This window comes from Spermophilus citellus, assembly GCF_964194105.1.
Source record: "Spermophilus citellus genome assembly, chromosome: 15".
Lineage (NCBI taxonomy): Eukaryota > Metazoa > Chordata > Mammalia > Rodentia > Sciuridae > Spermophilus > Spermophilus citellus.
In genome coordinates, this window is record NC_138195.1 from 72664680 (window position 1) to 72680210 (window position 15531).

The 15531-nt window shown below is 42.8% G+C and overlaps 1 protein-coding gene across 3 annotated transcripts in view; it reads left to right on the forward strand.

Annotated features, from left to right (window-relative positions):
- The window catches only part of PDCD11 (programmed cell death 11), a 44248-nt gene that overhangs the window by 17639 nt on the left and 11078 nt on the right, over positions 1 to 15531 (forward strand). For 2 of the 3 annotated variants that reach the window (XM_081268046.1, XM_081268047.1), the window contains exons 13-24: positions 1194 to 1445; positions 2016 to 2162; positions 2676 to 2870; positions 3816 to 3986; positions 4973 to 5192; positions 6224 to 6373; positions 6790 to 6905; positions 9289 to 9830; positions 10634 to 10696; positions 13218 to 13326; positions 15036 to 15125; positions 15330 to 15432. In XM_081268046.1, coding sequence (XP_081124172.1) covers positions 1194 to 1445; positions 2016 to 2162; positions 2676 to 2870; positions 3816 to 3986; positions 4973 to 5192; positions 6224 to 6373; positions 6790 to 6905; positions 9289 to 9830; positions 10634 to 10696; positions 13218 to 13326; positions 15036 to 15125; positions 15330 to 15432 — 2158 coding nt within the window. The remainder of the gene's footprint in view (positions 1 to 1193; positions 1446 to 2015; positions 2163 to 2675; positions 2871 to 3815; positions 3987 to 4972; positions 5193 to 6223; positions 6374 to 6789; positions 6906 to 9288; positions 9831 to 10633; positions 10697 to 13217; positions 13327 to 15035; positions 15126 to 15329; positions 15433 to 15531) is intronic. The other variant, XM_081268048.1, reaches the window with a different exon arrangement.

Below are 15531 nucleotides of genomic sequence, written 5' to 3' on the forward strand. Positions count from 1 at the left end.
CAACTACCAAGTAGCATGTGTTCTGTACCAGATGCTATAACAGGTACCTGACATGCATTATTTCATTTTGTCACTCTATAAAGTAAACATTGTCCTCATTTTGCAGACTGAGAAATTAAAGCTAAGGATAGCTGAGTATCTTGCCCCATATCACACAGTTAATTAAACAGCAGAACCAGTTTTCAGTTGTCAATGGACCTTTATTTAATTTATTTATTTATATGTGGGGCTGAGAATCGAACCACGTGCTAGGTGAGTGCTTTACCACTGAGCCTCAACCCCAGCCTTCTTATGTGACCTTAATGCCTTCTGGATTTCTGGTAGAGGTGAGACTTGGAACTGGAAAGAATGGTTAGGATTTGGAAGATTGTGGAAGAGCAAGAGATGTGTTCCAGCATAGAAATAACCTAGACAAAGCCACAGAAACATGAGTGGTTTTTTTACAAGATCTTGAATTCCAAGAAAAATTTCATAGAGTTGTGAAGATTAAACATGATAATAAACAGAGCACCTAACTTAGGACCTGCTGTATTCAGGTTCTCGGTGTGAAAGTTTCTTAGGATTTTCGAGCCCAGGATTCTGTGCTTGCTGAGCATGTGCCTACTACTGAGCTATACTCCCAACCTTATGTTTTCTTCTTTATTTTGTTGTTATTGACTCAACAAAGGTAATGACTGTGCATTGGTACAAAATTTTATATAGTAAAATCAAGAAATAAAAATAGAGGAGTTTCTCTGCCCTTAATGAGATTATCTTCTGAGGGGTGAAAGATGATTGCATCAGTCAGTCCTAGTGTAGAGGGAATAAACAACAATGCTAACATGGTAAATTGGTCCTGTCATTCATTTCATTAGACTAGCTGCATAACCTACTAGGCAGGAGCTGAGGTGAGATAAAAGTTACTAGAATACAAGATTCTGGAGGTGCTGTAAAATAATGAGCATTGCTGCATGGCCAGGATGGGTAGTTTTTCATATCTTATGGAAGGAAATACATTTGATGTAGAGATTTATATGCCTTGATGGTCATTCTGCAGGAAGCAGACAAGATTTGCAACTGAGATTATTAGAGGAGATGAGGTAACAGGTTCTTGGGGGAATTGCCCATGGCCTTTGGGTTCACGGGGGTTACAGGCACCAGTTCAGCAGCTTTCTTGATAACAGGTAACTTGATGACCACCATCTTTCCCCTAGGTTTTGCTTTGTGACCCTGAAGCCAAGAAGCTGGTAATGACCCTGAAGAAAACTCTGGTCACGTCCAAACTGCCTGCCATTACCTGCTATGGCGATGCTAAGCCTGGACTACAAACACATGGCGTCATCATCAGGGTCAAGGACTATGGCTGCATTGTGAAGTTCTACAATGATGTGCAGGGACTGGTGCCCAAGCATGAGCTTAGTGCCCAGTATATCCCTGACCCAGAGAGGGTCTTTTACATTGGCCAGGTACATTTCCCTTGGATAGGATTCACTACCCTTTATGACCTTGTGAACAAAAATTTGAGGGACTAGTAAGTAGGAAGACTACCTTTTACAAAAATACGGAGTAGAGTACAAACAGCTCCTGCACAATAATGTAGTGGTCCTGAGCCAGCTAAATGGAGGAGAAGGGGCGTAGAACATAGATGCCCTTAAATTAATGGACCCAGACCCACAACCTGGAAGAAATCAGTCATAATGAACCAGTGTCCTTAACATCAGAAATTCTTCTGAAGCCCACTGTCTCCCCAGGGGCATTGCTGTGAAACTAGTAAGTTTAGGTCTGATTAGAAAAAATAATTTTTTAAAACTTAAGGTTGTACCCAAAAAAGTTATTTCTGTCTTCCTTTTATTCAGAAGGCCAATTTGTGAGGATTCTGTGTCACCTCCGTACATTTCTTCTTTTCACTATATTCTTATGTGATCCAGGGTCTTGATGGGTCTCCCGAGGCTTCTGCAGCACTGGTAGAGGGCACCGTGCTCCTGGGCCTTGAGGCCTGCTGCCTGAGCAGGTAATCATGTGTGCTTTCTCACCAGGTGGTGAAGGTTACAGTGCTGAACTGTGAGCCATCCAAGGAGAGGATGCTTTTATCCTTCAAACTGCTGAGTGATCCAGAGCCCGAGAACGAGAAAGAGAGTGTGGGACTTGGTCAGAAGACAGGAAGAGTCGTTAATGTTGGGCAGGTATTTGGACTTCTTCAGACAAGTTATTCTGTTGTTCACTGACAGAGTGGGGAGCCACTAACACATGAGATACTATGTATAGCTCATGTTGGAGAGAAATCAAGGTAGCTCATGAGAGTCTGAGACCAGAGGAGTTTTTGAGAGAGGACTTCATTTATGTTCTTTTCCTGTGTGCCAGAGTAAATGAGAACTCTTTTGAAAGGAAAGTTTTGTTACAGGTGGCTTCTCAGCAGAGTGCCACTGGTTTGTGAAGGATTATCTTCTCTGGTCACTAGGGCCAGCCTCTTTCCTCTGGAATCTATTGGAGGGATCAGCAAGAAGTGATGGGACCCCACAGATGAGTCCTGAGTTGGTGGTGGGGTGAGGTCTGGAGGAAAGCTTCCTCCCTGCTTCTGGCCTCTCAGAGATTCCTGGCTCTGGAATTTTGTGCCTTTGACTACTGCCTGATTCTGACTAGGTTTCTGTCTGCTCAAGACAAGTGCTAGATTTTTTGTCTTTCTATTCCCTGAGCAGGTGGTGGATGTGAAGGTTTTAGAGAAGATCAAAGATGGGCTTCAGGTGGCTGTCCTGCCCCACAACATCCCTGCTTTCCTCCCTACACCTCATTTGTCAGACCATGTTGCCAACGGTCCGCTATTGTATCGCTGGCTCCAGGCGGGCGACACCCTTCACCGAGTCTTGTGTCTGAGCCAGAGCGAGAAACATGTTGTATCCTTGACTGGTTCTATGGGGCAGTGGAAGGTGTGTGTGTGTGGGTCCTGGGCCTTTGGGTGGAAAATTCTGGACCAGGCTCTACTTAGTTGAAAACCTCAGGGGGGAAAAAGAATCAACCGTTTTATCTTGGATATTGCTCCACAGGGCCAAACTAGTGATGAAGCCTGTGCCTGAAAAGTAAAAGCAGGAGTGAGAAAGGGCTACTCACAGATGGTGGTGATAAGGGTGGAGTAGGCAGAAAGTTTGCCTGGGAGAGTAGGAGTCCAGGGGATGAGGAGGAGTTAATGCACACACAGACCCAGTGGAGCAGCCCCAGTGTCACCTATAGTCTTCTTGGAACATTCAGTTTTTGCCTCTTGGGGTGGAACAGTTAATAAGGTGCTGCTGTCCTTCCCCTTTTCTCCCTACCACTCTCCTTGGGCACATGGGGCTCATAAATAATCCTTTCAGTGTTTATGTGGTGCACTGAAGGAAGATACTGTCTTTTCACAGAATATAAAATAAGATCATCGTAGAGTGGCAGAGAAGGTTTAGTAGGGTTTGTTGTGAAGATGGGTCAGCAGAGAATCATGCAATGGCTGACCCAACTGCCAGACCTTGGGGATGAGCTGTCCCCTTTTTGGTCCCCTCCAGTAATCTGGAGATGAGCTAATCAGTAAAGGACTAAAATTGATTTTCAAATGTTAGTGTGCATCAGAAGTCCCTGGAGGACTTGCTGAAACAGATGGCCAGGCCCCACCCCGCCAGAGTCGCTGATTCATTAGGTGGGTGGTGTTTAAGAACTTGGCTTCTTCTAACCTCTGGGTGATTTTGCTGCTGGTCTGCATACACGCAGACTCGTTGAAGTAGCAGAGGATGTAAGTGAAAAAGAAAAATGGGAGAGTTGGACATTTCTTCTGCTCTTATGAGATCATTCCTTGACAGAGTACCTACCACTAGCTCCTTTGCAGGAAGCCATCCTTGGTTTCCTCAGTAGAAGGTGGTCAGGATCCCAACAGCTTCTCAGAAATCCATACAGGAATGCTGCTTATTGGTTTTGTGAAGAGCATCAAGGACTATGGTGTGTTTGTCCAGTTCCCCTCCGGTCTTAGTGGACTGGCACCCAAAGCTGTAAGTTTAGTTTCACGACTGGGACACCAAGTTCATGGAACGTGAGGGGATGGGAAGGATCAGGATACTTAACTCTTTGAAGAAGTCAAGAGGCATCACTTGAGGTTTGTGGTGGGGTGAGTGGAGCCAAGAGCCTGGCTACACCTTTTACCTGCCATGTGGTCCTGGAGAAAGGACACCTATTGTTCCGTACATGGCAGCATTGGGTGAGTGGGCCGTGGCTCCATTTAGTCTCCAATATAAAGAGGATGTAACTATGTTTACACTCAGCATTTTCAGAGTTGGAAATGGATTTTCCTGAACAACCCCCAGTACCAGTTTTATAGCCTTCTGGGGTTTTGAGAAGTTAAGACACCAGAATATCCTTGAAATTATTATTCCCTCCTATTATTGAATTTTAAACTTTTCAGTCAGGAAAGTATCATAGCAGTCCTGTGCTTAGACCTCCATTGTGCCTGCTGAATAAACTGGGACCTAGAGAGGGAAGGGCATTCAGACTAGATTCAATGTAAGATGACACTGAGCAAATGGCACAGAGCTAATTCCTGCCATAGGTTGTTGATAAATATTTTTTTCTCTTCATTGGTCTCACTTCTAATATTTTATCAAAGAAAGTCTAATTGCGTTCCCTGCTAGAAAGTTTTTTTTTTAAATGGGAACATGGGGGAGGACCCCAGAAACATGCCTAGAGAGGGCAAGAGGGTCACCAATGGGAGTTGGAGACACACAAACAGCCTTGGTCTCTGGTTTGCTAGTAATGTGCCTTCTCTGCTGCTGGGTGTCCTCTCTGAAGGCTAGGTTGGGCAGCCTGGTTCTCTTCCTATGATTTTATGCATGGGCAGTAGAGCTGTGCTCAGAGAGGGCTGGGTGGAGCTTCCCAGGTCCCCTTTCTCCTTACTCCCCTACCCCATTTTTAGACATAAAATGGGTTGTCTTAATAGAGGCTTCCTTTATTTTCCCCATTTTCTGCCTACTTTTTCCTTCAGATCATGAGTGATAAGTTTGTAACCAACCCAAGTGACCACTTTGTTGAGGGGCAGACAGTGGTTGCAAAAGTGACCAACGTGGATGAGGAGAAACAGCGGATGCTGCTGTCGCTACGGCTATCAGATTGCACTCTGGGGGAACCAGCCAGCACCAGCCTCCTCCTCCTGAGCCAGTGCCTGGAGGAGCTGCAGGGTGTGCGCAGCCTCATGAGCAACCAAGGTGGGGGCCTCTGGGCCTGTTTGGTGGGGCAGGAAGCAGAGGATGAGGGCTGGGGGGGGGGCGTGTTGAAAATATACCCATTGTTAGGATAAGTTGTTAGGTTTTCCATAATTCAAAAAAGAAAAAAAAAAGGTAAAACTTTTTTGAGGGGGAGCAGTCTTACTCTTTTACCCAGGCTGCCCTGAACTCCTGGGCTCAAGCAATCCTCCTACCTCAGGCTCCCTTCCCAGTACCTGGGACTATAGCTGCCACCACTGTACCTGGCTTGGCAGACTTTTTTTTTTTTTAAGAGAGAGAGAATTTAATATTTATTTTTTAGTTTTCGGCGGACACAACATCTTTGTTTGTATGTGGTGCTGAGGATCGAACCCGGGCCACACGCATGCCAGGCGAGTGCGCTACCGCTTGAACCACATCTCCAGCCCAACATTTTTTTTTTTTTTAAATGCAAGTATGACCTGCATTAAAGTACACAAATCATTAAATGCATAGCCTAGTAAATATATATGAAATGAACACCTCTGTTGCCACCCAGATTAAGATAAAGGTCATTATGAAAATCTCAGAAGTGCCCTTTGCCCCCTCTGCCAATTGGAATAAAAATTTCCCTTAGTTTTATGGCCTTGGGTTTGCATTTGTTATGAGTTTACTCACCTTTATTTTTCATTCCTTTATTCAGCAAATATATAGTGGATGATAAAAGGTCCCTCTTAGACTTTGAGCCATTATGTAAAATTAATTGCATTAGGCCTGAAAGGATAGATTGAAAATTTAGAAGCCAAAGGAAATCCTGTGTTCCTGGTATTTGTTGGCTGATTTCACAAATTATGGCCAGGTAGGATTAGCAAGTAGCCCAGGTCTGTCTGTCACTAGAACTTTCCTAGATTCTGGACATTTTTGTAAAACCACCTTGTTAGTGGTGCAAGTTTCCACTGCCCTCCTTGGTTGGTGACAGCACACTTTTAGAGGAAAAAAAACAGCGAGTGTTATTTCATCTAACTAATCCCTGCTTCCTTTTGGGCATTTGGCAGACTCTGTGTTGATCCAGACGCTGGCTGAGATGACCCCAGGAATGGTCCTTGACTTAGTGGTGCAGGAAGTGTTGGAAGATGGCTCTGTTGTGTTCAGCGGGGGTCCAGTGCCTGACCTGGTCTTGAGAGCCAGCAGGTATCATCGGGCAGGTGAATGCATTGTTTGCTCATTGTGGTTTGTTGATATGACCCTGTGCTAGTTGTTCCTCTGCTGGCTATAGCATTTCCAAATAGATAATGGTAAGTGGAGTTGTTCCATCTGAAGCTTTTGGCATGCCTAGTTGTGTGAATGCAAATTAAGATAACAGCATGCTAAAGAAGGGTTAGGTATGAATCCTTTCTTATAATTGAATAAATCTAGATTTATATGTATCAGTTGCAGAAATTAAGGTCCACCTGAACTTTAACTATGCAGGTCGAACACCTTGGTTTACTTAATTGTTGTCCATAATAAACCCAGGAGATATGTCTTTGCTGTTTTGGGTTGAAGGGTCCCAGGAGAGGTGCTGTCCTCTATGCACCCTGTTTTAAGGGAATGATCATCCTTGTTTTATTCTATACTGTAGGTCAGGAAGTAGAATCTGGCCAGAAAAAGAAGGTTGTAATCCTCAATGTTGATATGTTGAAGTTGGAGGTGCATGTTTCCCTTTGTCAGGAGTTGGTGAATAGGAAATCTAAAAAGGTAAGCTATACCTGACTTCATTTCTTTCTTTTTTTTTTTTTTTTGCAGGGCCAGGGGGGTACCGGGATTGAATCCAGGGGCATTTACATTGAACATTTTCCCCAGCCCTTTTTTATATATTTTTAGAGACAGGGTCTCACTGAGTTGCTTAGGGTTTTCTTAAGTTGCTGAGGCTAGCTTTGAACTCGCAGTCCTCCTGCCTTAGCCTCTCAAGCTGCTGGGATTACAGGCGTGCACCACGAGACCTCCGACCTTGATTTGTTCTATGGAAGCCTCATAGACTTGTAGCTCAAGGGGTTATAATACAGGCACCTGGAGGTATGGTGACTGGGTGCCTGAATCTGTCTAGGACATGTCTGAATTTTTTTTTTTTAAACATGGGTCTTTATTTTATTCATTTATTTAAATGTTGTGCTGAGACTCGAACCCAGGGCCTCACACATGCTAGGCAAGTGCTCTGTCACAACTCCAGCCTGATTTTTTTAATATTTATTTTTTAGTTGTAGTTGGACACAAATACCTTTATTTATTTGTTTTTATGTGGTGCTGAGGATCAAACCTAGGGCCTTGCACGTGGTGCTAGGTGAATGCTCTACTGCTGAGCCACAACCCCAACCCCCTGATTTTTTTTTTTTTTAATGTTTCTTTTAGTTGTAGTTGGACACAATACCTTTATTTTATTTGTTTATTTTTGTGTGGTGTTGGGGATTGAACCCAGTGCCTCACGCCTGATAGGCAAGTGTTCTACCACTGAGCCAGAACCCCAGCCCAACATGTCTGATTTTGACCTCTTATCCCAGTGAGGTTAAGAGGACTAACTTTCACTGAAGTTCAGGTAATAAATTACATGGTCACCCTATCTTTAGGGCCACGTGGATAATGTAGATGAGTGAATAGGTCATGTGAATCAGGGAGTATAGGGCTAAGACCCTGACAGATGAGAATATGTACCTACCCATACCAAAGGGGTGTAGAGTATTTTATTCCATCTTATTTCCAGGTGGGAATATCTGTGTTTAATGCCTTGATTTTTATTTTTTTTTTAATATTTATTTTTAGTTGTAGTTGGACACAATACCTTTATTTTATTTATTTATTTTTATATGGTGATGAGGATCGGACCCAGGGCCTTGCATGTGCTAGTCAAGCACTTTACTGCTGAGCCACAACCCCAGCCCTAATGCCTTGATTTTTAAGAGATGACAGAATTTGGATTTTTGTTTGAATGAATGTAGAAAATGTTGGAAACTAATTTGATTTTTACAAAACATTGTATGAACCAAACAAAACAGGTCTGGTTGGTTCTAACCTCCAGGCTGCACATCCTCACTCCTGGTGTGCCTCTTATGCTATGCTTTTGTGTGATGTAAAAAAAGTATTTGAGGAAAATCTGAAAATTAGTAGCATTTTCTTCTGGTGACAGATGAGCAGGTTGAATATTTTTTATTCAAAAGTCTTGGAACCAGTTCAGAGTTCAGTTTTTCAGATTGGAATATTTTCAGTAGTTGAGTACTGATACGATTCAAAAGGTTTTGGATTTTAGAGCATTTTGGGTTTTAGATTTTCTGATTAGGAATGTGCAACCCATATTTATTTGGTCTTCATCCTAAGTACTTATTAAGCACCTAATTGCATGAAGTATGGATTAAAATTACCTAAATATAATCCTTGACCTTGAGTTACTTATAGTTTTAAAACTTTAGGAGAGACAAAGGGAGAACAGAAAGCAATACTATGGTACTGGGGATTGAACCCAGGGCCATTTAACCATTGAGCTAAGTCCCCAGCCCTTTTTATTTTTTTTATTTTGAGACAGGGTCTTGCTGAGTTGCTTAGAGTCTTACCAAGTTGCTGATGCTGATCTCAAACTTGAGATCCTCCTGCTTCAGCCTCCTGAGTCACAACTGGGATTTTGAGAAAAGTCAGGTTGGGTGCCTTGTGCATGATGATCTCTTCTTAATGATACTGGCTGAATGGTGGAAGTAGTGAACATATTGGTAGGAGAGTCACAGGATTGAGAGTTAGGACCCACCATGTCTTAAGGCCAAAGAGCCACCAAGAGATCACCTGGCTGTGCATCAGAATTGTCTAAATAACTTCTAAATTTCAGAACTAACTATTTCTAGGATAGGGCCAAGAAATCTGAATTCAAAACAGAAATTAAGTCCAGGTGACTCTGATGAGGTTCCATGAGTTGTGTTCAGATTGGGAAAGCTGGTTCTGGGGAGGGAAAATTAGTTGGTTACAGCTTAGTCCTCTGGACGCCAGAAGGTTTCTCCAGTCTCATCCTGCCTGGTGAGGCCAAGAACAAGTGATGCTGCTGGGTAAGGATGATGCTGCTGGGTAAGGAGAGCAGGGATGATTGCTTTCTTCTCTCTTCCAGCTGAAGAAAGGCAGCAAACACCAGGCCATCGTGCAACACCTGGAGGAGTCCTTTGCTGTGGCCTCCTTAGTGGAGACTGGCCACCTGGTAGCTTTCTCCCTGACCTCTCACCTCAATGACACCTTCCGCTTTGACTCAGAGAAATTGCAGGTGGGACAGGGTGTCTGCCTAACCCTCAAGACCACAGAACCAGGAGTGACAGGTCTTCTTCTGGCTGTTGAGGGGCCAGCTGCCAAAAGGACCATGAGAGAGACCCGGAAGGATTCTGAGACAGTTGATGAGGATGAGGAGGGGGATCCATCTCTGACTGTAGGGACTAAAAAGAAGCACACCTTTGTTATTGGGGACATTGTCACTGGGACTGTCAAGTCTGTTAAGCCCACTCATGTGGTTGTGACTCTGGAAGATGGCATTGTTGGCTGTATCCATGCGTCCCATATCTTGGATGATGTTCCAGTGGGCACCTCTCCTACTACCAAGCTGAAAGTTGGGAAGACAATCACAGCCCGAGTGATTGGTGGACGAGATGTGAAGACTTTTAAGTATGGAGGCTTTGAGGGATGGGCTGGCTTTGAGGGAAGGTTGTCATAATATGCGGGGAATATAGGCAGATTTCAAAAAGTTGCATGTAAATCAGATTCTCTAAAGAACCCTTTAGCACAATATCTTAAAAATAGGGAGTGGTGGTGAAGAGTGTGGGTTTTAAGTCAGACTCTGGGTTTGAATTCCAGATTGACCATACCCAGGTGCTAGTAATTACTTAATTCTCTGAATTTTATTTCCTTGATTTGTAAAGTGAGAATAATTGTAGTGATTACCTTGTAGGGCTGTGGGGAAGACTGAGAGAACATGTATGGTGTGTGCCTAGTAGGCTGCATGGCTAATGGCTCTTGCTCAGTATACATCAGCAGTTGTCATAATCCATCCTCCACTTCACACCTTAATTACACTCACTTTAAATCTGTTATATGTTGTTCTAATGGGAATCCATGCTATAACAAGAAAAGTCAAAAAAGAGTTCAAAGTCTGCTTGTGAATTTCAGGAATTAAGTGGATCTTCAGTAAGTCATATATCCTTTTTAGGCCTCAGTTTCCTTGTTTCTAGAATAAAGGAGTTAGGAATGTTCTTTTCAGTCCTAAAAGACGAGACAAACCAGCTCCTCATCATATACTGCAAGGGATGAGAGTGGACACATTCCTCTCAGACTGACACATTTCCATCCATGGTGGTACAGGAGGTTGGTGGCTTAGGTGTGGTTTGTAGTGGAGTAGATAGAAGTCCTGATTTCCAGATCACCAAGTTCCAGAGAATAAGAGAAGTGATTTGATTTGTTTGTTTCTCTAGGTTTCTCCCAATCAGTCATCCCAGATTTGTTCGAACTATCCTGGAGCTGAGTGTTCGGCCAAGGTGAGGGGGATCCTAGTGGCACAGTCCTATTACGGAAAGAGATTTGAACTTCGGAATCAGGAATCCTAAGTTTTCATCTTGATTCTGTATTATTTTGCCTCATTGATGAGAAAGGCTGTGAAGGGAGGCTGAGGCAGGAAGAATGCAAGGTTGAGGCCAGCCTCAGAAGCTTAGTGAGACCATCTCAAAAAATTAAAAGGGCTGGGGATGTAGCTCAGTGACAGAATGCATGTTTAGTGGGGCCGAGGTCATGGCTCAGCAGTAGAGTGGTAGAGCACTCGCCTGGCACATGAGCACCACATAAAAATAAATAAAATAAAGGCATTGTGTCCAACTATAGCTAAAAAAATTTTTAAAAAGAATGCATGTTTAGCATGTGCCTCAGCCTCCCTGGGGGAGCCGTCCAGGTTGCCATATGCCCCTGGGGCTATTACAGAAGGAACTCTAAAGCAATTTCCAAAGAGGATGGTCTGGTCAGCATCTTGAAGGGATCAGCAAAGGAAGCTAATACTTCTGAGAGGCCTTGTGCCTGACATAATGGAAACAGTCCTGGGACATTGAGTTCCAGATGCTGACCATACTTTTGGAATTTTAAGAGTCAGGCCTGTGGTTCTAAAATAATGAGATTTGATGAATGAACCACACTTCTATTTGCTTACTTCTTGGTGTCCTTAGTTTTTTTAGATTTTTGATCCTATCCACTCCAGTCTTTGTTGTGAAATTAAAGAGACTTCATCATGTTAGTGGTTTTAGTCGTTACATCTTCACCTGAGTTGTGATGTCATATTTTAATTGGACCCATAATTAGTATTGAAGTCAAATAGTTTATTAAAACTGAAGGTGGTTGTCTTAAACTAATAGATAATGCCAGGGATAAGTTAGTGAACTCTGTGGGAAGACTCACTGTGGTCCTGAGAGTGCCTGTTGCCTGTCATCGTTACTGCTGTCATTGGTCTACCCTCCTATCCTGGGAGACTGTGGTATAAACCAGAGTGGCAGTGCCTGGCTGTGGCAAAGCAGGCCAAGCCAGAACATGAATATATTTATTGAAGAGGTGGGAAATGCAGAGATATAATAACAGATAGACAAATCCCAGGACTTCTCGCTCCTCCGGGCAGCTGTGTTGTATTGTGACTTATTTTAATCTCAGGGGCCCTGAGAAACATGGTATGAACATTATATGATATTTTTCTCATGATTACATTTTATTTATTTTGGTACTAAAGATTGAACCCAGGGCACTCTACCACTGGAGCCACTTATCTAGTCCTTTCTATTGTTGTATTTTATTCATTTTTATGTAGTGCCAAGGGTTGAACCCAGTGCCTCACATGCTAGGCAAGTGCTCTGCCACTAAGCTACAGTCCCAGCCTTTATCTTTTGAGACATGGTCCCACTAAGTGAGGGCCTCACTGAGTTGTTGAGGCTGACCTTGGACTTGTGATCCTCCTGCCTCAGCCTCCTGAGTTGCTGGGATTAAAGGTGTGCCCCACTACAACCCAGCCCTGTGTTATGTTTTAAAATAAATATTTGGAAATCAGGATGAAAAACATTTAATTGATTATTTTTTATCAGTTTACATGAATTTTCACTTGCTTTATTTCATTCACTGTTTTTGATATCTATCCATTTTTGTGACTATAGATAAAATAGTAACCTGTCCTGTGATTGTGCCAAATTGTACAGATTCTCAAACTAATGGATGACATTTGGGGTTGTTTACAATTTTTCTCTAAATTATATAAAAATATTAAAAATTATACCATAGTGAACTTGCTGTGTTGGACGTACACGTAAGGATTTCTCTTGGGTGGAATTAGTGGGTCACAGGATATGTGCCTTGCAACTTTAGTGTAGGAAGGTACCATTTTCAACCAGCACTTGTAATCATGTTTTGCATTTTTGCCAGCATTACTTGTACCATTTTATTGATGAGGGTTTTTTTGGTTGTTGTTGTTTAAGAAATTATTTGAAAAGTAGGGGTAGTACTTCATTATTTTGGGGGAGGGAAAGTGATTTTTGGACTGGTAACTTTCATATCCCATGACTTTTTTGCTTTTCTGAAGAAAATAGAGGAGGGGCTAGCAGAGGGTCCAAGTTCTGGTTTTGAGTCAAGCCTTGACTTTAGCTCCTGTTTCAATAATGTACAACAGGCTTAATATCTACCCTGCCTAATTCATTATGAGATTGTTGTTAAGTTCTGTGCAGTTATTTGTGAAAGCAGTTCTGCAAATTGTAAAGCAAAAGCTAAAGTACTAAGAAAGAAGTAAAACATTTTTATTTCCTAATTTTACAGAAATTGTTATAGTCTGGTTCATGTCTACATGAATGACATAGAAAAGATTAACCCTGGGTCAGTATTGTGAGGATTTCCCTTTAAGGAGAGAAATCAGCCATAGAGGGTAGATAAGAGTAGGGTAATCCTCTACAATTAGTTCACAGCCAATTAGGGGAGATGGTTTCAAACTAGAAGCCTCACCTAGAGGTTGTTTTATGTTTTCCATTGTCTTTCTGCAAACAGTGAGCTGGAGGAGGATGGCCACACTGCTCTTAACACTTATTCTGCCAGTCCCATGGAGAAGATTAAACAGTATCATGCTGGTCAGATCGTGACTTGCTTCTTAAAGAGGGTGAGTAGTTGCTGCCCTGCAATGTGAGGTGGTATGTCTTTCAGAAAAGAAAGGGTGGGGGGGCGCGAAAGCTGGAGACATAGGCCATTAGGACTGGGCATTTGGTTCTGTGTTTGCTAGCTACCATGCTGAGCTTGTGAGAGATGACATGTGGCCTCTGCTCCTAGAAAACCTCTGATCTGATCAGGGAGATATATTTTTTAAAACAAGTATCAAGTCCTTTGCAATTCACCATGTTTATTATAGATTAATTGTATAAATGGAGACAAAAATAGACCATAGGGCAAGATTTGAAATAAGTATAATACTAGGTTTATAGTCTTGTGTTTCATTAAGTTCACCAGTAGTACAAAACAATATATAATCAGGTACCAGGTTATGTGTTGTTTTTTTTTTTTTTTTTTTTGGTGATTCTGGGAATTGAACCCAGGGCCTTGTGCATGTGAGGAAAGCACTCCACCAATTGAGCCAAATCCCCAGTCCCAGGTTGTGCATAGTGGCTTCTTGTTTTATTGTATTGACTTGAACCTTGGGGTCTGTGTTTATGGCAGAACACTATAAACAATGAATAATCAAATCTAACCCCAAGTGGAATAGGAGTTCCAAAAAGGAGAGATCATAATCATACCCATTAGAGCCTATCAACAGAGGAAATTGGACTGGCCTTGAATTTTAGGGGTACCTCCTCTTAGTTGCCAGAACCTCTTCCATAAACATCTGAGCATGTCAGTGATGCTTGATCTCTTTAGTTATCTACTACCTATAGATGTTCATAAACTCTGGATGCCTTTACAATGGAGTATAAGGCTCTTCCTGAGCTAACCTTAGGCACCTGTGAACCTGTCTCTCTGAAAACTCCCTGTCTTTTTCCTTCCTGTACACATCATGGTTTCTATACCTTGAGTACTCTATTCCTATTGCTTACTACCCTTCAGGGTTCAGCACAGAGCCCCTTTCCTGATTACTCCTGTAGTGTTTTGTACTCTCTGTATGTTGCTTATGGCTCTGTTATTTACATATTCTTTCAACTTACTGCTTAGACCACAGTTTCCTCAAAGGCAGCACCTGGCTTGTATTTACCATAATGCTTTGTACATAGTGGCTTCTTGTTTTACTGTATTGACTTGAACCTTGAGGTCTTTGTTTATGGCAGAACACTATAAACAGTGAAGAATCAAATCTAAATTGATCTATAAATAAGATGTTGGGGGTTGAGGATATAGCTTAGTTGGTAGAGTGCTTGCCTTGCAAGCACAAGGCCCTGGGTTCAATCCCCAACACCACACACACACACACACACACACACACACACACACACACACAAAAAGCACTAAATAAGATGGTGGCCCATGGAGATGATGAACAATCAACAATCAGTGGGCATAGCCAATCATGCAGGAGGGTAGAGAGGCTGGTAGGGTTTATCCTGATGCATGAAGACATCTTTGAGGTCCTTATTTGCCTCAAGTGAGAAGTTGAGGAGGGATGCATGTTCTGCCAGACTAACCAAGGCTGTGGTAGGCTCTGGATGAAGCCTGTGAGAAGTGGAGATTGGGTCAGGCTAGTGGGGTGGAGGGCTGGACTCCTATCCCTTGGAAAAGTGTGGGATTAAGATTTTTTCAGGCTTATGGTTTTATGAGAGTATGTTAGTAGGGGAGAGAAGGGATGATTGTATTTATTCTATCATAGCTCCTTTTATTTTTCCCCAGTATAATGTGGTTAAGAAATGGCTTGAGGTGGAGATTGCACCGGATATCCGGGGGAGAATTCCCTTGTTGCTCACTTCTCTTAGCTTCAAGGTCAGTGTGCATTAGATCTCTGGAAAGGAGGCCCAGGCTCCTGAAGCTTGACTGTCTGATGTGTGTTCCCAGTGGGTACAAAGAATTCTGTACTTACTTAGGGATTGGTTTGGGAGGTGTTTACTGTGGATATTTAAATGTTAGGGTTTTGGATAAATGACAGGCATTTCTTGAAGCATCAGAAGAATTTTTTTATCCTTCTAGGTTCTGAAACATCCAGATAAGAAGTTCCAGATTGGACAGGCCTTGAGGGCCACCGTGGTTGGCCCAGACTCCTCCAAGGCCTTCTTGTGTCTCTCACTCATAGGTGTGGGAATGAAAGGGTGCCTGGCCGGGGAAGGGAAGGGAAGCAAGGGGCAAGAAAGGGGAGAAGAAGGGAGGGGAAGGCATCTTCAGTTACTGCCCA